The 27,870-nt window shown below is 39.6% G+C and overlaps 1 protein-coding gene and 1 non-coding gene across 4 annotated transcripts; both read right to left on the bottom strand.

The window, feature by feature from the left end:
• Window positions 1–1,737: 1,737 nt before the first annotated feature.
• Ptges3 (prostaglandin E synthase 3) lies at window positions 1,738–21,679 on the bottom strand. 3 transcript variants are annotated; one of them, XR_011707070.1, is made up of 9 exons: window positions 21,330–21,679; window positions 8,831–8,944; window positions 8,620–8,689; window positions 7,444–7,542; window positions 6,768–6,857; window positions 4,198–4,260; window positions 3,381–3,493; window positions 3,187–3,211; window positions 1,738–2,900 (listed from the first exon to the last, which is right to left on the bottom strand). XR_011707070.1 is itself a non-coding variant. In XM_027926543.2 (8 exons), coding segments are annotated over exons 1-8 (483 nt in total). In that variant the 5' UTR covers window positions 21,332–21,679; the 3' UTR covers window positions 1,738–2,880. The 3 variants fall into 3 exon arrangements, 2 of the variants coding, with proteins under 2 accessions (XP_027782344.1, XP_071465847.1); XM_027926543.2 differs by lacking the exon at window positions 3,381–3,493; XM_071609746.1 differs by lacking the exons at window positions 1,738–2,900; window positions 3,187–3,211 and having other exon boundaries at window positions 3,327–3,493.
• Window positions 21,680–27,525: 5,846 nt separating this feature from the next.
• On the bottom strand, window positions 27,526–27,647 carry LOC114088861 (small nucleolar RNA SNORA54). The gene has a single exon (XR_003582077.1). It is a non-coding gene; the product is annotated as a small nucleolar RNA SNORA54 (small nucleolar RNA).
• Between the last annotated feature and the right edge of the window lie 223 nt (window positions 27,648–27,870).

Here is a 27,870-nt window from a genome sequence, read left to right as displayed (position 1 = left end):
CAAATATCTTGGGGGATATATAATATCCCTCAATGGTAGGAATAGATATGCAATACACAATAATCAACTGTGGGAGTTTCAGCAAGGCCCACAGATTTGAAGAACAGTTTAGTGATACCCTGTCTCAATCACAAGCACACCCACCCCCCACTCCCTCCAAAATTGGAATCACACTAAGGTATAAATATATATTTTTAGAGTTTTGCTTAGTCATAGGATGGATACAATAGCTTTCTTTTTTAATGTGGTGCTGAGGACTGAACCCAGTGCCTCACCCAGTGGCTAGTGCTCTACCAGTGAGCCACAACCCCAGGCCCAAGGTAGTTTCTTAATGCTTATAGATAAAAGGATTGGCAGTAAGCCAATGAATCCTTAACTTCTAGAACTGTCTTTCCAGGAGAATAAGTAAGAGTCTAACAGTTTCCCCATTTAAGCTAAGAACTATGGTACACTTCAGTTAAGCTGATTACTTTAGCATCCTCCAGAGAAAGTTGAAACTACAATCTAGGGCTTTCCTGGGTGTAATGGCACTAGACTGAAATCCTAATAAGGAATTCTTGATGAGGCAGGAGAACCCCAATTCCAAGGCCAGCCTTGGCAATTTAGCAAGGCCCCAAACAACTTAAGAGAAACCTGTCTCAGGGCTCACTATAGCTTTGAAGAAACAGCATTCCTTTAACAGGGTCAGAACCTAAGCAATACTATTCCCTCCACCCCCAAATACTAAGGGTACTATACCAGTGAGCCAAATAGCTACATCCCCAGATATTGCTAAAAGGAACTTATCTTTGAATTTATGATCTCCCAGTCTATTTCCCAAGCCACTGTGATTGCAGGCATGCCACAATCACATGTGCCTAAGGTATAACCTCTCTTTTTTTTAGGGTGGGATGGTGGGGATTAAAACCACTTAGCTATATCACCAGTACTTTGAGACAGGGTGTCTGTCACTTATGTTGCTTAGGGCCTCACTAATTTGCTAAGGCTGACTTTTGATCCTCCTGCTTCAGCTCCTGAGCACTGATGTGATATGTATGTGCCTCTATACCCCTAGCTAGTACTTCTTATTTTTTAAAGGGTCTTGATAAATTACTGAGACTGACATGAAACTTAAGAGCCTCCTGCCTCAACCTTGAACACAGACTGCAGGCATGTGCAAATGCTTAGTACACTACACTTTTTGGGGGGGATTAAGGACTGAATCCAAGGGAGCTTAACCATTAAGCCACATCCCCAGCCTTTATTTGAGACAAGGTCTTGCTGAGATGCTGGCTTTGAACTTGCAATCCTCTTGCCTTAGCCTCCTGAGCTGATGGGAATAAAGGCCTATGCCACCATGCCCAGTGAACTATACTTCTTTAAAGGATCAGCCTGAAATGCAAACTGTTCCTATGCCCAGGGCCCCTAGGATTTTCTAGTAGCATTCCAAAATGGTTTTGGATATCACTCAGTACAGTCATATACCAAATGGAAAGAAAAAGTCTTAGTTTTCCTTTGAAATCTCTATAATTCCTTATGTATATCAATTAAACCTTCCTATCTATTTTTTCCTCAAATATATTTGTTCCCATGGACTAGCCTATGAGCTGCCCACATATAGCATATCACCTGAGGGACTTATGTTTGTATCTCTAGCACTAACACTTTAAAGAAGTGCTGAAATACAAAGCATTTCTATGCTATGATAAATACAGAAGCTGTGAGGGAATGAAACTGCCAAAATGCAGAAGCCCACAATTTAGGAGGACAACAGATTTAGTTTTATTTCAATCAAATCACAACACTTTCTTTTCCAGCCGCTGCAAAGTTCAGCTACAATTTTCTATTACAGATTAACTTTTAAAAGGTTTCCTGTGACATTACAGCAAGCCTTCTTTTTTCCCCAAACAGAAAAACAGCCCCAAATTCTTCCTCAGAAATAAAAACTCAAATTCCAGTAAATGGTAAATACATGAATTTACAGTAAACCAGACACTTAAAAGGACAGCCAAGAAGTCTTCCAACAGTTTATTAGAAAGAATGTAGACATTTAAAAAAATCCCCACTGTCATGAACATAAATTGAGGTTTTCAGCCAGATAAGCTGAATTAAAAAAAAAAAAGAAATAAAAAAAATCCAATAGTGTATTAACATTTTTTCACTCATTTGCCATACTGACAGTGCAAATACAAATCTGGTCTAAATGTACAGACTCTCAAGCAACAATGTACAGCTTTCTTCGTCCTCCATGCTAAGAGATGTAAAAGCTTAAGGGCCAAACAATACCAAATGTATAGGCTTCAAAAACCATCTAAGTTAAGGGCATTCACTAGTTTTAGCTAAGATACATCTGGAACACTGACAAGTAATCACTTACATACAATAATATGCAGTAATTTTTTTGAAAAATAAACTTTAGTGTAACAATCCTGTAGGGTACACCAGAGGAAAGGCAGGTTATCAGTTTAAGATGTCAGCCAATTTGTTTCAGCCACTCTTGAGTCCATATCCTAAAACCTAAAATTTAGTTATCTTTCCCTAAGCTGAGAGCTTCCTATCGTGTCAGTAATTATATTATAAAGTAAAGGAACAGGTGAAATATTTTTACTTATCACAACTGCTGTTATCAATTGCCTAGGACCTCAACAGCTTCATGGAAGTCTGGGAAATGTTCATGCATAAGGATAGTGCCTTAGCTGACTTAAATTTGCCCCATACAATGGTATATTATCAACCCTTAGTGAAGCCTTTAAAAAAGGGGGGAAAAACAGGTTGAAAAATGGGTTAAAGGAGGCAAATACAGCATCTGCCTTTAGAGCTATAACTCAGGAATTTTCTCAATTATGAAATCTTGTGAAGAAGTAATTTTCTTTCTCAAAATCCAGGCGACGACAATATTCCTTACTCCAGATCTGGCATTTCTGAAAGGAGTTTTAAAACATTAGTATAAATCACAAGGGAACAATGTACTGATATTATTTTTATAGGAAAAGCAGCCAAAATCGAATTAAAAAGTTTCAGCCTAGTGAGTAACTGCTTGTCACTAGCTCAAATTATTGACATTTCTACCTTGGCTATTTATTCAATGCCATAAAAACTTCATTTTTTCTACCAAAAACCATTACCAAGCTGACATCTCTACTTTGAAAGTTTGGCCTTTGACATGAAGCATCACTGTATAAACATACTTTTCATGAAAATACTTACTTTCATCATCACTGTCTTGTGAATCCTATAGAATGAGAAATAGAAAAAGTTACCAAGCTGATCAAATAATCCTATTATCTAAGCAGTTTAGCTGAAGAAGCCAAAGCACTTTATTTAACTAAAGTAGCAAAGATATACAGTTATATTGAATAGAGGAATTTAATCAGTGAACTTATTAAGGTATACTGGCTTACTAAGGAGAATGGATGTACAGCAGAAGATCTAACTTTCTGTAAAAATTGGTGTGTGCTTCCTGGTGAGACTTTAGCACACCCTTTGAATTCTTCCGTCAACTGTCTTCTTCTCTCTTGGCATTCGATGAAAAGAAAAATGGCTCAATACAAAGGTCAATGAAAACAAATTTTAATTCTAGATACTAAAATTAAAATATTTCCAAACTATATTGAATAATTTTCTAGATATCAACAGAATGCCACAAGTTGAGAAAATGGTCTAATTAGTATATTTTCCTCTTAATAGATTTATAATGTCCGTCTGTTTACTTTTACACCTATTTAATTTGCATTCTTAATCAAAGTAATCCCTAAACTTATTTTTTTGAGGATGCATATATTGGGGATTTAACTGAGCTACATCCCCAGCCTCTTTATTTATTTATGAGACAGGGCCTCATGGAGTTGCTAAAGGGCTCACTGAATTGTGGAGGCTGACCTTGAACTTGTGATCCTCCTGCTATAGCCTCCTAAGTCTCTGGGACTTCAGGGGTGCATAATAGCACTCTACCCTAAACTTACTCTTAATTGAATAAACTATATGATGAGGCTATGCAATGATTCTCATGAAATCCAGCCCCTTTAGGAATGGTCCACAAACACCAGTTCCCATCTATCAAAAATGGGCACATTTTTAAAACCTGCTTTTTCCCTATATATTTTTTAGGAAAAACAAAAAGAAAGAAAAAAAGCAACCTTGAGTCTATATAAAACAACCTATAAATGCATTGCTTCTCACTATTAAAGTAAACAGAAAAAAAAGCATTTGTAGACTTACATCATCTGCTCCATCTACTTCTGGTAAATCTACATCCTCATCACCACCCATGTTGTTCATCATCTATTTGAAGTGTAAAAATTAGTTTTAAAAATGATGTTAAATTAAGTCCTAATTATTAGGCTGCACACTCCAGAATAAATCTTAAAGTCTTTCTCACAGGTTTTCACAAATGAAAAATGCAGAAGAATCTTAAGACCCTTGCCTTTCTGGAAAAGGTATATTTTTTAGGTAATTTCACAAAACTGTCAGAACTTGAAGAAAAATTAAGCCTAGGTTCTCCCTGAAGAAAAGTGACGTTATTAAAATTCATTCAGCAAGACACCCCATATATGAAGGAGAAATAGACCATCAAAATCTGTGTTTAGTGGTGCAGGAAAAGGATGAGATTCATTAAAATTGTAAAGCTCTGTGTATTAAGCTACTTGGCAAGTATATTCTTGTATTCTCATTACGGTGTTAACTGTTGTAAAGAACCGATAAAATGATTTAAAAATCAAGCCCTTTAAGATGGTTAATTTGTACAAAAGATGAACAGTAACTATGAAGACACCACATAACTTGAGAGGTACAAATTGTGGAATATGCTCTTGAATTACAATAAACTGGGACTAACAATTGAGCATACTTACTTGAAACTATTCAATTATATGCTTACCCAGTTTTTACAACTGGAAGGGTGATTAAGCTTAAGTCATACATACCATTTAATGTGTTCAACCTTAACAAAGATGGAAATTCTGGCAGGGGCATAGCTCAGTGAGAATGCATGCTTGTTAACATGCACAAGGTCCTGGGTTTGATTCCTACCACCACAGACACCAAAGAGGAAACCCTGCCTCATGCAACATGGATGACCATGGAGGACATTTTATTAAACAAAGTAAGCAGTCACAGGTCAAATATTGAATGATTCTGCTTATATTAGGTATCTTTAAGTCTTCAAATGCACAGGAAGAGAATAGAATAGTATTTGCTAAGAGCTGGGGGCAGGTGTGGGGAGAAAATGATTTAAGTTTCTGTTCAATAGTTATGAAGTTCCAGCTATATAAACAAAATCAACCAAATTCCAGAGATCTACTATATACCATGTGCCTACAGTTAGTACTGTTTGGCACATAAACAAACTTGAGACAGATCCCATGTTAAATTATCTTTAACATCAATAATAAAAGGGGTAAGCAAGATCCTGACTCAAAATAAAAGATGAAAATGGATGGGGATGGGGTTCAGTGGATAAGCGTCCCTGCATTCAATCTCAGGTACAAAAGGGGGCCACAAAATAGGGGTATGATTTAGTTGTGGTACTTGCCTAGTTTGCCCAAGCCCTGGGTTCAATCCCCAGTACCACAAAAATAAATAAGTAAATAGATACAAACACAGAGAACCCCTAGTTAAATCTCAGTATAAAATTTCTCTGCAACCTAGTCATTGGTGTCTGTTTTTTTTTAGATGGCATATTACTCAATCCTTACTACCCCAGCCTTCATTAGCTGGCATTACAAGCATGTACCAACCACATCTGGCACAATCTGGTCTTGAATGACATGAATAACTTGTAGTAAAAGTTTCCATACTGTTTGAGGGCTCTGTTAATGTTTCTATTATATTTTTGAGCAGGAAAAATGCTCAAAATGTGCCACGCCCAATGGTAAGTATTGAGGGTACAATGGCACAAGAGATATAGTACTTAACACATGAAACCACTATCCTCCCCTCCTGTTGAAACAAGGTGCCATTGTCATGTGAGATGTTAAATTTAAGTAGTCAAATACTCAGAATCTGGAAACAACTCTTAATTTTCATAAAAGAAATGCAAATAAAATCTTGTTGATTAAAAAATTTCAAATTGCAGATGAATTTGCAAATTGATTCTCTCTTTTATGGTGCTGGGAATTGAATGTTAGGCAAGCAGTCTACCACTGAATTATATTACTAGCCCTAATATTCTCTTTTCTAATCAGAATTGTTTTAGCATGTTTGGGAAGGTCTATTCTACCAACCAGTGATTAGATTTTTTTTTTTTAATTTTGCCACGGTAATGTGTGACACCTTAAGGACTAGCATGGATGTGGGTATATCTCAGTGGTAGAGTGCTTGTGTAGCACACAGCCCTGGGTTGGATACCCAGCATTCCCCATCCCTAGCCATAAAAACAGGTTCTTTTAAGGCCCTTCTCCCTGGTCTTGAAAAGCAACAATGACCCTACACACATCTCAGAGTGAACAAGGCACCATGATTCTTGGTTTAATTATTTATATCTGTACTATGTAGCTCTAAAATACAAGCAATGGGTACTGCATTAAAAAATCCATTTTAATGCTAGTTACTCTAACTAGCTGTGCTTGATTGACTGTATAGTATATATATTGTCTTTACACATCAACTTGAGAACCTAATCTTTAAAAAAAAATTAAATTATTATTGTTGAGATCTTATCTGGTGTTACCAAAGAATGGTCTTGAAAATGTCTATCTTGAATTCCATTAGGTGCTTAAAATCAAATTAAAATGACTATGTAAAACTTTACTGGGGGTAGGGGATTAGAGAATGCATTTAAAAGAACTTACCTCAGAGAAACGATCAAAATTAGACATGTCTTCATCTGAATCATCTTCCCAATCTTTCCAATTATTGAAGTCCACACTAAGCCAATTAAGCTATAGATCAATACAAACAACACCCTATGATTAGGTTAATTTGCACCTCAAGACATGTTTTTTGAACTTCAGGCTCATATCTACTATGGGTGCAGGCATGTGTGTGCACACATAAACCCAATCAAAAATAGAAAAATCCCCATCAAATCAATAGGGTTCAGTGGTTAAACCTAACTTTTTAAAAAAACAAAATTAACTGGTAGAACAATTCGCACATACTTGAATAATTTATTTTTGCAGTGACCAAACCAGGTTCCCACATTATAATCAAGTAATTTACAAAGGTTTCTCCTATGCAATGTCTATTTATCTATGTGCCTTCCCACCATTTATGGTACAGGGGATTAAACTAAGGATCTTGTGCATACAAAACATACTTTCTACCACTCATGTACATGCCCAGCCCCAGTCTTTTCTTGAATGCAGAAGATTCTACATCAACTAGAAAATTGATTTTCTAACGACATTTGGTGTTAGAGGAAAAAAGTAAGACTATGAGCTTTTATATTTAGCTTTGAAATAAAAATAAGTGTTATCCTTCATTATTTAAAACATTAACTTTAAAAAAAGAAAATGAAAAACCTACCTTTGCCCTTTCTTTTGTTAACCTAGGCCATGATTGGCCAGACTCTCCTTTTCGTAAACAACATAAAATTGATCTGTCCGTTCTTTTATGCTTGGAATCCTAAAAACAAAAGCACCATCAAACCATTTATTACTTCAGTATCACTAAAGGAGCCTGTTTTTATTTTTATTTATTTTTTATTTTTTTGAGACAGGCCCATAGTTACTATGTTGCCCAGGCTGGTCCTCAGTATCTAATGACCCTTCCTCAGTCTTAGGAGTAAGTGGGTTTATAGGCATTTACCATCACTTGGCTCTCACCTCTCCTTTTTTCATTTCTTATCCTAAATATTCTCCAGACTTGAAGAGGCAGGCCCTTGACAGCTAAAAATTTCAAAACTAGGGGCTAGGGCTGTAGCTCAGTCGCAGAGCACTTGCCTAGCATGTGTGAGGCACTGGTTCGACCCTCAATACATTAAAAAAAACATAAATTAATAAACAAAGATATTGGGGGGACTATGGTTCGATGGGAGCGTTTGCCTTGCATGTGTGAAGCACTGGGTTCGATCCTCAGCACCTCATAATAAATAAATAAACAAAGGCATTGTGTCCATCTACAACCATAAAAATAAATAAATAGATAAATAAAATGAACAAAGATATTGTGTATCCCTTTATACCTTAAAAAATATTTAAAAAAGAAAAATTCAAAACTATCCAATTGGGGGTTGAGAAGAAGCCCCCCACAATTCTAGTTTAATCTGGCATTATTTTTTTCCTTGCCTGCACAAGATGATATAAAACCTTTAACAATTGACTAAAGGGCTGAGGTTATAGCTCAGTGGTAGAGCACTTGCCTCAAATGCATGAGGAACTGGGTTCCATCCTCAGCAACATACTAAATAAATAAATATAGATAGATAGATGAATGAATGAATAAATGAATTTAAAAAAAGGACTTGACTAAATATGGCATTACCACAGAATTGTTTAAAGATTTTATTCTTAGATAAGCCTCAAGATTGCTGCCAAGTCAAAGTACCATAGCATGATCAAAAATAAGCAGAAAAAGGAGAAAGATATTGCTATATAAAGTTAAGACTTTGAACTGTTAAAAAATTAACATCTTAGAACACTTAAAGTATATTATCCATTTCTCTACCATTTAAATCACGATAAAAACATTAAGACTACTTACATTTGGATCAATACAGTGAAAAAGATCAATTTCATTTAAATGTTTAAAATTATCACTTCCTCCAAGACAACTGTATAAAAAAAGAGAAAAAAAGAAATAAGCCTCTTCAAAGATTAGTAATAACTTAAAAAAAAAAAAAAAGAACATACAAGCCAATTATTTATTTGTCTGAAATAAATTTTTAATCGGATGTTATAAAATAGCAATTTACCTGAAAGTAAGTTTGGATTTTTCAAAATTTACATTAACATCTTTACTGTCTTCAACACAAAATTCAATGAAGACATAGTCCCTTCGATCGTACCACTTTGCAGAAGCAGGCTGCCTACAAAGAGAAAAAAATTTAAAGTTAAGCTGGAACTCCTAACAATATTTACTTAACACCCAAAGTTTAGTACATAAGTAATACATTTCTCTATTCTTTCTGATACTGACTATTTTGAGGCAATTTACTATAATTTTAAACGCTTTTTTTTGGGTACCAGGGATTGACCCCAGGGATGCTTAACCATTTAGCCACATCTCCAGCCCTGCTCTATCTTGAGACAGGGTCTCAATAAATTACTGAAGGCCTTACTAAATTGCTGGGATTAAAGTATGTGCCATCATGCCCAGCCCTTATTTATTTTGAGACAAGATCTAAGTTCCTGAGGCTCTCAAAAATTTGCTCAGTCTAGCTTGAACTTTTGATCCTCTTGCCTCAGTGTTCCAATCACTAGAATAAGAAACATGTACCATCCAGCCTTTGTTTTAAAAATTAACAATAACAAGGGCTGGGGATGTGGCTCAAGCAGTAGCGCGCTTGCCTGGCATGCGTGCGGCCCGGGTTCGATCCTCAGCACCACATACAAACAAAGATGTTGTGTCCGCCAAAAGCTAAAAATATATATCAAAAAGAACTGTAGATGCAGCCCAGTAGTAAAGTGCCCCTGGGTTCAGTCTTCAGTTACTCCTCCCAAAAGGTAGCAGTAATATATTCAAATCTTAGTCATAAATCAAGACAGCTGATACCAAACTTTGAAATTCTTAACCCTTTAAATCAAGCACCTCCCTGCCTGTATGCAAGCCTGTAGTTCCAGCTACCCTGCTGGCTGAGGTAGCAGGATGAATAGAACCCAGAAAATTGAGACCAGCCTGGGCAATACAGCAAGATTGTGTGTGTGTGTGTGGGGGGGGGGGGGTGTGCTGGAGACTGAACCCAGGGCCTTGTGCAATGTAAGGTAAGGCAAGCTCTCTACCAACAGAGATATATCCCCAGCCCTGCAAGATGCTTTTAAAAATATAAATTTATTTATTTATTTATTTTAGTTCTAGGTAGACACAATACCTTTATTTTACTTTTATGTGGGGCCAGGGATCAAACCCAGAGCCTCACACATGCTAGGCAAGCATATTACCACTAAGCCACAACCCCAGCCCCAGGGTGCTATCTTTAAAAGATCTAACCAAACTTCTGTGGAATAGGGAATTATAACTTAGAATGTTAGTATGCTGATTCAATGATTTATTTCTTCAATAGACCACATATTATTTCTATTTTTCTTATAGACACAATGTACTTTATATATGGTAATGAGTGGTGGTTAACTGAAAATAGTTGCTACCTAGGGACTAGGGAGGAGGTGTTGGTATAGCTCAGTGGTAGAACATGCACTTAGCATGTATGAGGCCCCAAAACCACCCCCCCTCAAAAAAAATGGTAATGCCTCATAGTCCTATTTCTTTAATTTTTTTTTTATTTTATCTATTTTTATGTGGTAATGAGGATTGAACCTGGTGTTTCATAAATGCTAGACAAGCACTATACCACTGAGCCACAACCACTGTCTAACAGTCCTATTTTTTTTCAAAGAGAACAATTTTACATTGTATAAGAATTGCTATTTTACTTTTTTTTTTTTGAGAGAGAGAGAATTTTAATATTTATTTTTTAGTTTTCGGCAGACACAACATCTTTTTTTGTATGTGGTGCTGAGGATCGAACCCAGGCTGCATGCATGCCAGGTGAGCGCGCTACCTCTTGAGCCACATCCCTAGCCCTCACAGTCCTATTTTTAAGGTAGCATTAATGAACCTAGGGATGTAGCTCAGCGGTAGAATGCTTGTCAAGCATGCACAAAGCCCTGGGTTCAATCCCCTCCAAACTGGAAGAAAAACAAAACAAATAAACAACCCATGCATTAAAGATAACAACCAGAAGAAAAACTCTCCAGGTGCCAAAATAGCATTCCCAACTAAAAGGAACCAGAGTTCCTTTACATAAATGGCTGTTGCCAGATCTAAGGTGGGACATATGAACTTGGGACATTTTGCACAAATAAAACTTTTTCTTGCGGGGTGGGTGGGGTGGGTAACTCGAGATTGAACTCAGGGGCACTGACTACTGAGCCACATCCCCAGCCCTATTTTGTATTTTATTTAGAGACAGGGTCTCACTGAGTTGCTTAGTGTCTTGCAGTTGCTGAAGCTGATTTTGAACTCTTGATCCTCTGGCCTCAGCATCGGAGCCACTGGAATTACAGGTATGCACCACTGTGCCCAGCCCAAATGAAGCTTTGAAGATCATGAGGTCATTCAAAATAGGAGACAACAGCTGGATATAGTGGTGCACACCTGTAATCCCAGCAACTCAGGAGGCTGAGTAAAGCAAGAGGCAAACTGAGGCCCCTTAGTGAGATCCTGTCTCAAAACAAAAAACAAGACTGGGCATGTAGCTCAGTGGTATAGTGCCCTAGGCTCAATCCCCCTCATGCAAAATTAAAAACAAGAAGCAACATATACCAAGAGACCATTTGAGCACACAAAGGAATGACTACTGGAGCTGGGGATGCAGGTGAGCACAAACAAAAGAGCACTTGCCAACCATGTGTGAACCCTGGGTTCAATCCCCAGTACCCGAAATAAATATAAGAATCAACCAACCAACCAACCTTAACTTAATTCCAGCTTAGATGAAATATGAGGCAAAGGAACATGTTAAATGATTCCATAAACCAGTTCTTTCAGGCTAGTAACAAATCCTGACCATCATGTAATAAAAAATTGATCTTGATTACAAGACAGCTAACTAAGAGATTTGTATATTAAGAGCCTGTAGATCATGCATATCCACAAGATGAGGATCCTAATTAGAATAAAGTATACTTGTATCAAAATTGACTTTATTGACACGTGTAACTAAAAATAAAAAAAATAAAATTTTAAGGGGAGGGAGATTAAAGAGGAGTGGTAGTGCATGCCTGTAATCCTGGCAGCCTGGGGGGCTGAGGCATGAGGATATCCAACTTCAAAGCCAGGTTCAGGGCTGGGGTGGTACCTCAGTAATAGAGCTCTTGCCTAGCATGTGTGTAACACTGAGTTCAATTCTCAGCACCACATAAAAATAAACATAAAAAAAAGAAAGAAAGCAAGCAAGCAAGCTGGCTTCAGCAATTTAGTTAGATCCTAAGAAACTTAGTAAGACTCTTGTCTCAAAACAAAAAATGGGCCTGGCATGGCAATGCATGCCTATAATCCCAGCAGTTTGGGAGGCTGCAGCAAGAGGATCACAAGTTCACAGCCAGCCTCAGCAATTTGGTGAGGACTTCAGCAACTCAATTGAGATCCTGTTTCAAAATAAAAAATAAAAAAGACTGGTGACTGGTTCAGTTGTTGAACATCCCTGGGTTCAATCACTAGTGCACACACACCAAAAAAAAAAGACCTCTAGAAGGAGTAGCCTGGTTAAACTGAATTTTTCAGCTCTTCAGTTTGTTTGGATTTGTGTGTATGAATTTTTTTTTTTTAACTTTTTTTAAATATGTAGTACTGATAATCGAACCCAGTGCCTCACACATGCTAGGCAAGTGCTCTACCACTGAGCCACAACCCCAGCAACAACTTTATTATTTTTATGTAATTTTTAGTTACACTTGAAAATAGAATATATTCTGACATTTTATATACACACACACACACTGAATATAACATCCCATTCCTGCAGCTATACATATATGGAGTTATACTGGTCCTATATTCATATATGAACATAGGAAAGTTATGTCCAATTTCTGTTCATATTCTTTAATATGAACAGAAATTGGACATAACCAGAACAAGGAAAGAGTCAATCTACTTTCCTCAGATTCACACCACGTAATCTATATATTTGTATCACTATTATGTGATGAATTGCTCTTCCCCTAAATATATATGAAGTCCAGGGCTGGGGATATAGCTTAGTTGGTAGGGTGCTTACCTCCCACGCACAAGACCCTGGGTTCAATCTCCAGCACCCCCCCATATATATATATATTTACATGAAGTCCTAATCCCAAGCACCTAAGAAAGTAACTATATATTTGGAGAAAAATTTTCTTCTTTTTCTTGTAGGGGGAGGTGGTACTGGGGATTGAATTTGGGGGTACTCAACCACTGAGTCACATCCCCACCTCTATTTTGTATTTTATTTAGAGACAGGGTCTCACTGAGTTGCTTAGTGCCTTGTAGTTGCTGAAGCTGGCTTTAAACTCCTGATTCTCCCGTCTTAGCCTCCTGAGTTACTGGGATAACAGGCATGAGCCACCAGGCCTGGCTTTTTTTTTTTTTTTAAGGTAATTAGGTGAAAATAAGATCTTGGAGTAGGTTCTGATCCAAAATGAAATACCCTTATAAGAAGGGATTAAGACACATGCAATTATAGAGAAAGACAAAAGATGGCAACCAGAAAGGCAAGGAGAGAGGCCTCAGAAGAAACTATCCCTGTTGACAATCTTAATCTTGGACTACCATAATAGTGAGGAAATAAATTGTTGTTTAAGTTACACAGTCTGTGATACTTTATTATGGCAGCCATATCAAACTAATACAATAATTTCCTAGGCAATAAAGAAATTTAAATTATTTAAGCCATGGGGTAAGGCCAAGACAAAAATGGCTTCTACATTTTTCAGTGGTTGCTGAAAATAAAATTGGGACAAAGATACATACAATTCAGGGAAAGGGGACTGAATGCCCTACACCTGATCTTGAGCCTTTTTAATTAGCATTGGCAAAATTCACACCAGTGCCAATCTACAAATTCACTTTAATACAGATATAAAAATTGTTTATACCTCTCCATATACTATGTAAGTCCACTACTTAGAGAAAAACAAAAAAAAAGCAAACCCAATGGGACATTTCATGTTCTTCTGACCAGCATTTCTAAGCTCAGTATTAGGGCTATATATAATATCAAATGAAGGAACTAAATTTTTCATAGCCTGAAATTCTTTCCTATAGGTCTTAATCGGGTAGCTTTTAATCCTAATGTGTAGAAAATTACAAGCACCACAGTTTAAAAATAGATGCCCCAAGGAAGCTAAATGCCTCTAATCTCAGCAGCTTGGGAAGCTGAGGCAGGGGGACCACCAAGTTCAAAGCCAGACTCAGCAATTCAGCAAGGTCTTAAGCAACTAAGCAAGACTGTCTCAAAAAATAAAAAAGGGCTGGAGATGTGGCTCAGTAGTTAAGTGCACCTGGGTTCAACAAAACAAAACAGGGCTGAGTATGGGATGCAGCTCAGTGATAAAGCACTCAACTAGCATGTACAAAGCCCTGTGTTCCATCCTCAAGGAATACTGGATGTAACAGAATGCTACAGCATATAATTTGTCACTACCTCCAACAATAAGGACAAAACAACCCTGAGTTCAATACCCTACACAAGGCAAATATATATTTATATAATATATATATTACTTTTTTCAGAATATAAAAGGCTTATAAATCTTAGTTACTATCATAACTCAAGTAAATCTGACTCACTGAAATACATTTAGCACAACCTAATATACATATATACATGTAGATTTTTCTTCACACAGAATTCCTCATCATTTTAGTTATCCCCTCAGCTATTTTTAAAATCTTTCTTTTTACAGCAGTGTCCAGATAAGTTTCATTACAAATCAAGGGTATTTTCAGTTGTAGATGAACACAATACCTTTATTTTATTTATTTATTTTTTAAATGTGGTGCTAAGGATGGAACCCAGCACCTTGCACGTGCTGGGCAAGCACTCTACTGTTGAGTCACAGGCCCAGCCCCTTATTTATTTTTTTTTATGTGGTGCTGTGCATTGAACTCTGTACCTCATACATACTGGGCAAGCAGTCTACCACTGAGCTACAACCTCAGCCCTCAAATCAAGGCTTCTAACCACAAGAACAGGATCCTAATTAAAATAAATTTGGGCCACTGTGCCCAAATACACTCTGTGTCAAAATACACTCTAAGGGGCTGGAGGTGTGACTCAGTGGTAGAGCTCTTGCACTGCATACAAGGAAATAAAAATAAAAGTCCATTGACAAAAAAGTTTTTTGAAAAAAAAATTCTACTATTGTGTATATCTAAAATGAATTTAAGCCAGGTGTGGTGGCACACACCTGTAATCCCAGTGGCTTGACAGGCTGAGACAGGAGGATCCAGAGTTCAAAGCCAGCCTCAACAAAGGTGAGGCACTAAGCAACTCAGTGAGATCCTATTTCTAAACAAAATACAAAAAAAGGCTGGGGACATGGCTCAGTGGTTGAGTGCCCCTGAGTTCAATCCCTAGTTCCCCAACACCACCCAAAAAAAAAAAAAAAAAAAAAAAAATTCGCATTGCACCCCATCAGTATAATTACATGTCAATTAAAAACTAAAATAAAAATAAACAAATCAGGGCTGGGGTTGTGGCTCAGTGGCAGAGCACTTTGCCTAGCATGTGTGAGGCACTGTGTTCGATTCTCAGTACCACATATCAATAAATAAAATAAACGTCCACTGACAACTGAAAAAATATTTTAAAAAAGCAAAAAGGTTGAAATAAATAAACAAATCAATTTTCTACATATACAAATATGGTACATCATTACAATACCGGAAAAATTTGATTCTTACTCAAATCACTGTGGAAAAAATTAGCAGGTTATCATCTAATTACAAAACATTAACATCTTAATCGGTAGTCAGATGCACTGGAGAAAATAGCAAAAATGGTCATTTAATAAAATTGTTCAGTTGTGCATGGTGATGCACACCAGTATCTCTATAGTGACTTGGAAGGCTGAGACAGGAGGATCAAGTTTGAGGCCAGCCTGGGCAATTTAGGAAGACACAGTCTCAAAATAAAAAGGGTAGTCAGGCATGGTGGTGCAGGCTTATAATCCCAGCGGTTTGGGAGGCTGAGGCAGGAGTATCGGAGTTCAAAGCCAGCCTCAGAAACATCGCAAGGTGCTAAGCAACTTAAGAGAGATAAGAGATATGCTTGGCTTTCTCAGAGACTTTCTTTCATGGCACTGGGGACTGAATCCACCAGTGCTCTACTATTGATTTACAACCCCAACCCTTTTTAATCATTCAGTTTGAAATAGCTCTGGCTAAATTGCTGAGGCTGGCCTTAACCTTGGGATCCTCTTACATACTTTGAGAGTAGATAAGCTTGACCTCAGTAGCAAAACACCTGCCTAGCACATGTGAGGCACTCGGTTCAATCCTTAGCCCCACATAAAAATAAATAAAATAAAGGCATTCTATCCATCTACGGCAGGGGGGGGGGGTCCTTATTCCTGGCTTAGTTTAGTTTATCTTTATTGATGAAAAGTAAGTGATGTATTTTAACAATCTAATTGGTTTTAAGTACTTAGATAGTAACTTCATTTTCTTGAAGAAATGCTTTTTTGTTGCTTTTAGTTGTAGATGGACACAATACCTTTTTTTTTTTTTAAATGTGGCGCTGAGAATCAAATCCAGTGCCTCACAGGTTCTAGGCAAGTGCTCTACCACTGAACTACAATCCCAGCCCCAATAACTTTATTTAGATATTTAAACATATAAGACACTGGAGGCATAATACATTCATTCCCCACCAGTATACAACTTCATATACTTTATTTTTTGGTCGGAGGACTGAACCCAGGGGCAATTAACCACTGAGCCACATCCCCTGTCTTTTTGTTTATTTCATTTTTTAAATATTTTTTTAAAAATAGTAGATGAACACAATACCATTTTTTAAAAAAATGTGGTGCTGAGGATTGAACCCAGTGCCTCACGCATGCTAGGCGAGCACGCTACCAACTGAGCTATAACCCCAGCCTGTACCCAGCTTTTTAAAAATTTTATTTAGACAGGGTCTCACTGAATTGCTTAGGGCCTCGATAAGTTGTGGAAACTGGCTCTGAACTTAGAATCCTCCGGTCTCAGCCTCCTGAGTCACTGGATTACAGGCATGTGCCACTGTGCCCAGCTACATACTTTAGTTCTATCAAGTTTGAGGCCAGTCTCAACAAAGTGAAGCCCAAAGCAATCTGGAAAAACTGTCTCAAAAAAAAAAAAAGGTTGTGTGTGTGTGTGTAGGAATATGGCTCAGTGGTTATGCACACCTGGAATCAATTCCCAATACCAAAATATATAAATAAATCTATAAAATCTATCATAATCTATCCACACAGTAAACAAAAAGTTTAATACAACGTATTCTGTATTTTGATAGTGAAATTACTGGATGCAACAATTCTCCATTTAAGAACTCAGATGAGGCCAGATACAGTGGGTGATGCCTGTAAGTAATCCAAGGCTGAGATAGGAGGATCACAAGTTCAAAGGCAGCTTCAAAACTTAGTGAAGCCCTAAGCAATTTAGCAAGAACCTGTCTTGAAATAAAAAGGGTTGGCTAGTAATTCCAGTAGCTCCAGAGGCCAAGGAAGGAGGATTAGGAGTTCAAAGCCAGCCTCAGCAACAATAAGGTGCTAAGCAACTCAGTGAGACCCTGTCTCTAAATAAAATACAAAATAGGGCTGGGGGTGTAGCTCAGTAGTCAATCCCCCCAAGTTCAATTCCTGGTACCAAAAAGGCAGGGGGAGGGGGCTGGCCATGTGGCTCAACGGCTAAGTGCTCCTGGGTTCAGTCCAGGCACCAAAACAAAAACTATAAACTGTGAGCAATGGTGCACACCTTTAATTCCAGCTATTGTAAGGTGAGACAGGAGGATCCCCCAAGTTCAAGAACAGCCTGGGTAGTACTGGGATGTGGCTCAGTGGTCGAATGCCCCTGAGTTCAATCCCCAGTGCCAAAAACCAAACAAAAAAAACTAAGTTGACTCGAAACAATTGATATTACAAAGGTATGGTTTTCCTAAAATAGGATATCACTAACTACCTAAAACCCCTAAATGATATAGGCATCTAAATTTTTAAAGTGCAAAAATTAAAAAGGTCGATCTTAATAAAACAGTCACTTTGCACACATGTGATTTTGTCATTTTTAGTTAATGTTTTCTAGTTAAAGTCTAACTGAGCAAGAAAGAAGAAAATCCAGTTGCCAGGTTACAGCGGTTAGGAAATCAACACTGAACAAAGGCCAACATCATTTACTCTTTTCTACCTTAAAGAAATTAACCATATACAATATGCTATGACAATTTATTTTGAAGGCTAAAACTGATCATTTTATTTGGGGGGTTTAATCCTACTGAATGATATAGCAAAATAAGATTTTAAAATTACAGAGAATCAAGAGTATGTTTCCAGAAAATGTATTGAAACACACAGGCACAAAAGTGAGTAAAACTAGCTCATCACCCATTGTTAACTGCTCCTACATGGTAATAATTTATAAGGAAGTGCAAAGTAGCACTCCCTACATTAGGTTGATGCAAGGTCTTTTTGTGTGGGGGGCGAGGTGTGGCAGGGATTCAACCGAAGGCCTCCCCCATGCTAAATGGGCACTCTACCAGAGCTACACAACAACCCTATTTTTTAAATTCATTTTTTAAATCTTGAGGCAGTTTCTAAGTTGCCTGGAAGCTTGTCATTCTCATGCCTCAGCCATGTTCAATGTCTGCCAAGGTTTTTTATTTGTGTGTGCGTGTGTGTGTGTGTGTGTGTGTGTGTATGTGTCTGTGGTACTGGGGATTGAACATGTGAGGGCATTGTGCATGTGAAGCAAGCACTCTACTAATTGAGCTATATCCCCAGCCCTGCAAAATCTTAAATGAAGAGATGTATTAAAACTCCAGTTTTCAGGGCTAGAGATGTAGTACAGAGATAGTGCTTGTCCAATATGGAGACTCTAGGTTAAATCCACAGAAGAAAAAAAGGGGGGGGGGGGACAACCTTCTCAAAGGTAGATATGAAATCAGGAGACTTTCACATAAAGTACTTGAAAAAACTTGTAATCTAACAATTTCAAGTAGAAAATCAGGAAGTTTCTATATAGGGAGAAAAAAAAATCTCCAAACCCTCAAGACTTTCAGCATAAATCTCTCCACCTCTAAAAAACTTCCTAACACCCAGGCATGGTGGCACATGTCTGTAATCCCAGTTTGGGAGGCTGAGACAGGAGGATCCTGAATTCAAAGCCAACCTCAGCAACAGGGAGGTGCTAAGCAACTCAGTGAGACCCTGTCTCTAAATAAAATACAAAATAGGGCTGGGGATGTGGCTCAGTGGCTGAGTGTCCCTCAGTTCAATCCCTAGTACCCTCCACCCCCCCCACACACATGAAACCACAACTTCATAACAGACATCAACAAATTAAACTCTTATCAGATGGATTCTTTGTAGAATTTATGACCCATTACAGGTCTCTTCCAATCCAAATAACTGACTCCTAAGATTCAACTCATCTAAGCCAATAGCTGGATAAGATGGCCTTAAGAGTTTACAAGATAACACATACTGAGCACTTTTAAAGAAATACACCTGGTCTCTTCAACAGAGCAAAAATGAAGGTAAGGAGAAAATGCTTTTGGGACTATTGATTGCTACACCTTTCATATATTTACATACCTTGACATTTTACTTATTAACTGATGTCCAGAAAGTGTTTTAAATCAAGCCACTTCAAACATAATATTCTTCATGAAAAGATATCTTGACTACTATTAAATTGGTTATGCTTTATCCAAAAATTCACCTTCTCCTTACATCAATTTTCAAATTATAAAAGGCATTTTAGCCATGCACAGTGGCACCAGCCTATAATCCCAGAGGCTCAGGAGACTGAGGCAGAATGATCAAAGGCAGCTTCAGCAACTAGGAAGGACCTAAGCAACTTATGGAGTTCCTTCTCCAAAAAAAAAAAAAAAAAAAAAGAAGGGGGGTTAAGACTGAGAATCCTTGCCACATAATTTTTTTTTTTTTTGGTATGTGGTGCTGGCAATTGAACCCAGGACCACCTTGTGCATTCAAGGCAAGAACTCTACCAAATGAGCTATATCCCCAGCCCCCTCTTCTGCTTTTCCTTTCAAAATTTAATGTATCAGGGCTACATTAGCATAAGATATAAATTTATATTTTCTTAAAAAGTAAACTCTAGAGGCTGGGGATATAACTTGATTGGTAGGGTGCTTGCCTCGAATGCACAAGGCCCTGGGTTCAATCCCCAGCAGCACACACACACAAAAGTAAACTCTACTAGAAGTCACTCTGGAGGGAGTTGGGAATCCTGGAAAAGTTCTGATATTCACCCTTATTCATAGAAATAAAGGTTTTCTCCTGGCAGGCTCAGCCATCAACTGACTGCAGTGTATCTCAAACTTACTTATTTAGATTTCTAGCCTTATAAAATACATAATTAAATCCTGGAAAGTAATTTGCTTTCTATAGAAAAACATTGTTCTCCATAGTGACTTGAGTTAATCCTCCTCACTATAAAATCTCACATTTGAAAAACTAAAAGCTTTTCAGGAGAACGTAAGGCCTGGAAAACAGTGCCAAGAATTCTTAATTGGTTAAAATCACTGAGGTTTTCCTTTGTCATAATTAAGATCGCTATCTTTACCTGGAACTTGGAGTGTGGCTCAATGGTAAAGCATTTGCCTACCATGTGGGGGCCTGGGTTTGATCCCAAGCACCGCAAAGGAAAACACACTACCAACGAACCTGCAATAAACATAAACTTAAGCACTTTATAAAGGTCATTATATTACCTGTTCCATCCTTACATTGAGAAGATAATGAAACCTCACTTAAAGTTTAACGTGGAACACAGAAAACGTCCACACATATTTTTCCAACTCGACCTGGTAACTTCTCGCTCCCAGGGAAGCGGCTGAATTTGGGCAAACTTCATTATTTTCAAGAAACTGGAGTTAGGAAACGTCCTGGAAGGACCCACATTCAAGAAACCAAGACACAGGAGAGGAAGTAACTTGTGGAGACTGCATGCCTCCCTCTAGTTGCCTAGCAGTACCTGCCGCTCACGGCGGAGGGCCGCGTGGTGCAATACCAGGAACAACATCAGCTTCAGATGGCACCCACCACGGGTACCCTTGACCCAAGGCCTGGCCGCGGCATGAAGAAGCGGCAGGACCAGAGTGCCCACGCCTCCAGAGCGCCCGCTCGGCAAAAGCTCACAGGAGCTCAGGACCCAGGGCTAAGTTAGGAGTTACGAGCGACCCGTATGGCAGGAGGTAGAAAAAGTGAGCTTTCTGCCAGGGTCGGGGCCGCCAAGGGACGGTTTAGAGGTGGGGGAAGCAGACATCTGGAGGAAAAAATGTCCTCCACCAGCCAACGGTAACCGGAACAAGGATCCCAGGACCTCCCACCCCCAGGCAGGGACGATTGCCCCCCACTGAGGAGAATGAGCCTAAGGGGCCGCAAGCGGGGGGAGGGCAGAGAGCCACTTCCCGGCAGCTCAGGAGCCACCAGAGCGGCCTCGGCCTCACTCGGGGCGACCTTCCCGCGGCGGGATGTCGCACTCACATTGTGAACGGGGCAGGGGGACGGGCGAACGGGTGGGCGGGCCTCTCTGGCGGCGGCGGCTGGGGAATCGGCTCCTCTCCGATGGCGACTCCGGCGTTTTCTCCCCAATCGCGGCCTCTAGTCGCTCTCCTTAGGCGACGGCGGCAGCGGGCTCGACCTAGATCCCCAGAATGCACCGCGCGAAGAGAGCGGCTCTTCGACCGGGGAGAAGAGGAAAGTGTAGGAAAAGGGGCGCGAGGACGGAGAAAGAACGTGCGTGCGTGCGAGCGAGGGGTGGTGAGGCCGGGCGGCGGCTGGTGACGCAGCAAAATGCCCGGGCCCTGTAGCCGCGCGTGCGCAGTCTTTGTTTTCGGGCTCCTGCGCGGCTTTCTAGAGATATCTACGGAAAGGGCGGGGCCACCCTGCTCCTTCGCGATCCTTCCCGGCGCGGGCCCCGCCCTTCGCCCTCTCACCCCCTCCGGTGGCTGACTAGTTCCCGCCTCTCCTCCCGCTCTCCCGTCTCGCGTTAGAAAACCGTTGGCTGCCTAACCCCGCTGCCACGCGCCTTTGGCGATTTCCCTGACCAAGCGGCTGCGTTTGCTCTGAGAGTAAGGTTAAAGCACAGGGATGCAAAGTTGGGGGACTAGACGAGTCAAGCGGGGCATTGGTTACTCTTGAGTGGATAAATGAGGCCACTGAGGAAACAGTCCATCGCAAAAAGATGTGAAAAGACTGTGCTGGTGAAATTTGCGGAAAAGGGCTAACTTCAGAATCGAGGGCCTGGGCCCACCTCGCCGGTTTCTGAAGATTGGGGACACTGTCCAGGGCAGCGAAAGCGCGAGGACTTTGGCTGAGAAGGAGCGTTTGCCTTTGGGGGCGGGCTTTGGCCTCTATTTTGAGACCTGAGTGCTGTAGGTGAGACAGGAAGGCTGTTTGAGGGGAGTCTCATACTAAACTCGGGGTTTCCACGCACATCTTTGCGGTGCGGCTGCCCACCTGTCCGTCTGTTTTAAACTATTGGGTCTTGGGCTGTGTCTTCGTGCAACGCACTGGGATAAGGTCTGGTGTGGGATAGTAACCAAGAGAAGCAAAGCTGCCGGCTAACCGGAGTAAGGGAGTAGTCAGTACTCAAGGAGATTGGGGGAAAGCGCAATAAAACGCTGGGAAAACCGGGCGCTGTGGGGCAAGCCTGTAATCCCAGCGGGTCTGGAGCCTGAGGCAGGAGTATCATAAGTTCAAAGACAGCCTCGGCAACTTAGCGAGACAAAAACTGCAAAGGAACAGGGATGTCTAAAAAAACTATATGATGGAGCACCCCTAGGTTCACATTCCCCAGTACAAAAAAAAAAAAAGAGTTTGTAAAGGGCTAGGGATGTAGCTCAGGACTAATGTATGTTTGCCTGGCAGGCTGGAGACCCTGATTTCAGCCCCCAGCACTGCCAAAAAATTTTGAAAACAAGGTTTGGGGCGTCTTTTTAATACGGTACTTATGGTATTAGATACTGTGCAGTTTGGTTCCTAGGCTCAAATCCCACTAAAAGGGTTTTAAATATTGCAACTCTAAAGAGCCTGCTACCATTTGAGGAAGACAAAAATACAAAATCAACTGGTTGCTATAATGGAAGTACAAAAAGTAATGAGAGCATAAAGTGAAGTCTATCTTGGATGAAAGAATCAGGACAGGTCTTAAAAAAGTTATCCAGCTGGGCATGGTGGTACAGGAGGCTGAGGCCAGAGGATCCTGCTTAAAGCCAGCCTCAGCAATTTGGTTGAGATCCTATCTCTAAATCAAATATAAAAAGGGCTATGGGAGCTGGGGTTGTGGCTCAGTGGTGGAGCGCTTGCCTCGAATGCGTGAGATACTGTGTTTGATTCTGAGCACCACATATAAACAAAATAAAGGCCCATCAATGTCTAAAAAAATATTTTTAAAAAGGGCTGGGGATGTGATTCAGTGGTTACACTTCTGGGTTCAACCCCTGGTACAAAAAAAAAAAAAAAAAAAATTATCCAGCTTGGAGCAGTTAGCTCCAGCCTATTCTGGAGGCTGAGGAAGGAGGATAAATTCAAAGCCAGCCTTGACAATTTAGAAAGACCCTGTTTCAAGATAATTAAAAAAAAAAAAAAAATGGGGGGGCTGGGGATGTAACTCCATGGTTGAATGCCTGCCTATTATGTGCAAGATCCTGGGTTCATCCCCAGTACCACCTAAATAAGGGCTGAGGATGTAGCTCAATGGTAAAAATGGTCCTACCTTTAGTCAGGGATGGGGATGAGGGGTCTGTATCCAAGACGTGGATGGAAATAAGGGTGCCTAGGAAGTTGATTAATCTTCTTGACCTCAGATTAATTCTCAAGAAGGTACCTGTTTCCACTTTGCTAATTATAATGTAGATCTTAGACATGAAATTGTAGATTTCTGTCTCATACAGAAGCTGACTATGAGGCCCCACGTTGGGGTGCATGCCTGTAATCCCAGTTGTCTGGGAGGCTGAGGCAGGAGGATTGGGAGTGCAAAACCAGCCTTAGCAATTTAGTGAGGCCCTAAGCAACTCGGTGATACCCCCTCTCTAAAGTAAAAATGCAAAATAGGGTTGGGAATGTGTGGCTCAGTGGTCGAGTGGCCCAGAGTTCAATCCCTGGTTACACCCCCCCCCCCAAAAAAAAAAAAACTATGAAACTACCAATTTATTGTTTATTACTCTGTAGTCAATGAACCAGTTTTGTTTACAACCTTATTCTGGATTTTTTTTATTCCTGTAAATACCTTGTTCCTTAAATGTTCATAGAACAAACTTTACTATTTTACTGGTTTAGTCAATTGAATTAAATATTTGGCTTACTATTTGTGTTTTGGGGGGAGGCTTTTCATTTGTTTTTAAATTCTATTTTGACAGCCTTATATAAGGATCAACAGAATCCCCACCCAACCCCATCCGCCCCCTTTCAGTATCAGGAAGAGAACCTCGGGTATTCTACTGACCTACATTATGTCCCCAGCCCTTTTTTGTTCTGAGATTGTCTACCTAAAAGTTGTCCAGGCTGGCTTTGAACTTGTAATTCTCCTGCTTCAGCCTTATAAGTACAAACATTACATCTCTCCCTCAATCCTGCTGTGGGGACAGATATTTTATCCCCCACCCCTTACATCAGAAATCTTGAAAGGTGAGAAGATGAAAAAGAAACAGAAGTATGTGTTAGTCAATGGTTAGCCACATTTTTTTTTATAAGGGGAAGATTAAGGCTACAAAATAATTTACAACTCTGCTACAGTGGTACAAAACCAAGACAGTATGTAAACAAATGAGGGTAGTTGTATTTAATAAAGCTATTTAATGATGTTGAAATATGAATTATTTTTCTCATGTCACAAGATATTCTTTTTTTCCCCAACTATTTAAAAATGTAAAATAAGTTAGACAAAAACAACAGGGTGGGATAGATTCGGTCATATAGTTTGCCAACCTCTGACCTAAGCAGCCCAGAGTGTAGCAAGATCATTACCAAATTAATGGTGGCACTTAATATCAGACTGATTGTGTACAACTTAAATCTTTGGCAATGGGAAGCTACTTTTTTTTTATTTTTTTAGGGTAGAGGACTAATACTCTTGTGCTCTATAAAGATTAATCTGGCAACAAATATAAAATGGATTTAAAATGGAGGAATCTAAGATATCATTTACAAGACTGAAACCCCACTGACAAATTCCTTTCTCAGAAGTGCTGAACTAGGCATGGTGGCACATACCTGTGACTCCCAGTGGCTTGGGAGGCTAAGGCAGGAAGATCCCAAGCTCAAAACCAGCCTCAGCAAGACCCTGTTTTTTTTTTTTTTTTTTTTTAATATTTTTTAGTTGTAATTGGACACAATACCTTTATTTTATTTATTTTATGTGGTGCTGAGGATTGAACCCAGGGTTTTGCACGTGCTAGGCGAGCACTCTACCACTCAGCCACAACCCCAGCCCCAAGACCCTCTCTTTAAATAAAATATAAACAAGGGCTCAGTGACTAAGCATCCCTGGGTTTAATCCCTGGTACAAAAAAAAAAAAAAGTGCTGAAGCTGGGCACAATGGTACATATCTACCCCTGTGAAATCCCAGAGACTCAGGAGGCTGAGGCAGGAGGATCACAAGGTAAACACCAGCATGGAAAATTTAGTGAGACCTTGTCTCGAAACAAAAATGGTCTGGGGATATACCTCAGTGGTAGAGCACCCCTGAGTTCAATCCCCAGTAAAGCCAAAAATTAAAAGTGTTGTAGGGTTGAGGTTATGGCTCAGTGGTAGAGTTCTTTCCTTGCACATTGAGGCCCTGGGTTCGATCCTCAGCACCAAATAAAAATAAATAAAATAGAGGTTTTGTGTCCAACTACAACTAAAAAAGTGTTGTAGCCAGGCACCTGTAGTCCCAACTACTGGGGATACTGAGGCAAGAGTCTCCTAGTTTAAAGCTAAGTGGGCAATTTAGGGAGATCCTGCCTGTTTAAAAAAAATGCTGTGGGTAAAAACTGCTTTTTCACACAGCACTTTTAAAAATTCAGGACAACTGCATCCTAATCCATAATTTATTACTTCCCTGTCCCCTATTGGTTTATTTACCTCCCCAATTCAGGGGTACTGGCAGTTGAACTCGTGGGCACTCAACCACTGAGCCACATCCCCAGCCCTATTTTGTACCTTATTTAGAGACAGGGTCTCACTGAGTTGTTTAGTGCCTCACTAAGTTGCTGAAGCTGGCTTTGAACTCTCAACCCTCCTGCCTCAGCCTACCAAGCTGCTGAGATTACAGGCATGCACCACCATGCCTGATCCAATTCATACTTTGCTAAACATATATCAAGGGATTTCAAGTTAGAATGGTTCTGGAAATGGCTTCTCTCCCCAAGTTTATAGTTCATAAGCAGGTTTATTCATGCCTTTAGATGTTTTCTCAATCCTTAGCTGGTAGAAACCAAGTTGTGCTGGGTTTCTTTTTCAAATTACTAAAAAGCTCAGTTTCTAATAGGAGAAAGATCCAGATTAAAACCTCTTATGGTATCACTGCTTTTAGCAGAGAAATCTGCAATTTGGATTGCAGGACACTAGAAAATATTTGGCACAAACATTAGATGCCATTTCCAAATTTAATCCTGACAGTCTTCTGAAAGAAAAGAAACTACCTGGTCAAATTTAATTTTTTTTCATACCTATAGGAAGCTGAGGTAGTAGAAGTGCCTGAGTTCACAAGTTTTTGACCAGCCTGGGCAATATTTCAAGAACCCATCTCAAAGAAAAAAAAAATTAAATGTAGAAACATTCTGTCATTTACAATTGTAGTATCCAGCCATGCAGACCTGAAATCCTGGTGACTCAGAAGGCTAAGGCAGGAGGATTGCAAATATGAAGTCAGCCTCATTAATTTAGTGAGATCTTGTCTGAAAAAAAAATTTTTAAACATAGTAGTATTCATGTTTTTTCTCTGATATTTTTCTGACCTCTGAATTTATGTGTCCAAATGGATATCCTCAGCGCATACCTATAATTCTAGCTACTTGGGAGGCTGAGGCAGGGGGATCAAATTCAAGACCAGCCCAGGCGATTTACTAATACTGTCTCAAAATATGATATAAAGCGGGCAGGGGTGGGGAGGGGGTGTAGTTCCTCTAGCATATGGTATGTAGCTTGCCTAGCATATACTAGACCCTTGGTTTAATCCTCAGCATTACATTAAAATAAATAAATTATAATAAGTACTACATTACAGCTATAAACAAAGTACTAAAAGAGGGGGTAACATTTGGGCTGAGTGTCAAAGGCTGAATAAGTCTTTCCCAATGAGAAGAAAAGGGTATTTCTTTTTTTTAGAGAATTTTAATATTTTTTTTTTTTAGTTTCCAGCGGACACAACATCTTTGTTTGTATGTGGTACTGAGGATCGAACCCAGGCTGCAGGCATGGCAGGCGAGCGCGCTACCACTTGAGCCACATCCCCATCCCAGAAAGGGGTATTTCTGGCAGTGGAGAAAGCATATGTAAAACAGAATCAATGGTATTTTAAGGAATCTGCAAAGTTCAATGTGGCTGAGTTCAGGAGATGGTGTCAATAATACAAGATGTAAAATACAAGGCTGGAGAAAGAGGTTTAGGCAAGATGATAAAGGACCCTATACGCCTACATGAGGAGTCTGAACTTAATTCTATAGACAACAAAGAGCCAGAAGTTTTTTGTTTTCCTTTTGTCTCTAAGAGCTGAAACTGAAAGCCATCAGTCTGTCATGTGTCATTGGAATGTACTGTAGCACAGGAATGGAACCCATTAGCTATTTAGCCAGGTTAACAGGTTATCAGCAGTGCTCCAGAAGTTTTTTTATTAGGATACCAGAGGGTATGTTGTTTTGTTTTGATTTTGGTACTGGTAATTGAACCCAGGGCCACTTTACCATGAGCTACATCGTTAGTCCTTTTTTTTTTTTTTTTTAATGCTTATGTTTTAGAAGTAGTTGGACACAATACCTTTATTTTTATGTGGTGCTGAGGATCAAACCCAGGGCCTCGCACGTGGTAGAGGAGTGGAGCACT

The sequence above is a fragment of the Marmota flaviventris genome, chromosome 3, assembly GCF_047511675.1.
Source record: "Marmota flaviventris isolate mMarFla1 chromosome 3, mMarFla1.hap1, whole genome shotgun sequence".
NCBI lineage: Eukaryota > Metazoa > Chordata > Mammalia > Rodentia > Sciuridae > Marmota > Marmota flaviventris.
This window is presented reverse-complemented; position numbering and strand designations above follow the sequence as displayed.

Excerpts from the sequence above, each read along its gene's own strand:
- Ptges3 (XM_027926543.2), bottom strand. Across the intron at positions 8,690-8,830 it reads AAATCCAAACTTACTTTCAG|TTGTCTTGGAGGAAGTGATA; the intron begins GTAAATTGCTAT and ends TTTTTTATACAG. Across the intron at positions 2,901-3,186 it reads ACAAGACAGTGATGATGAAA|AAATGCCAGATCTGGAGTAA; the intron begins GTAAGTATTTTC and ends AACTCCTTTCAG.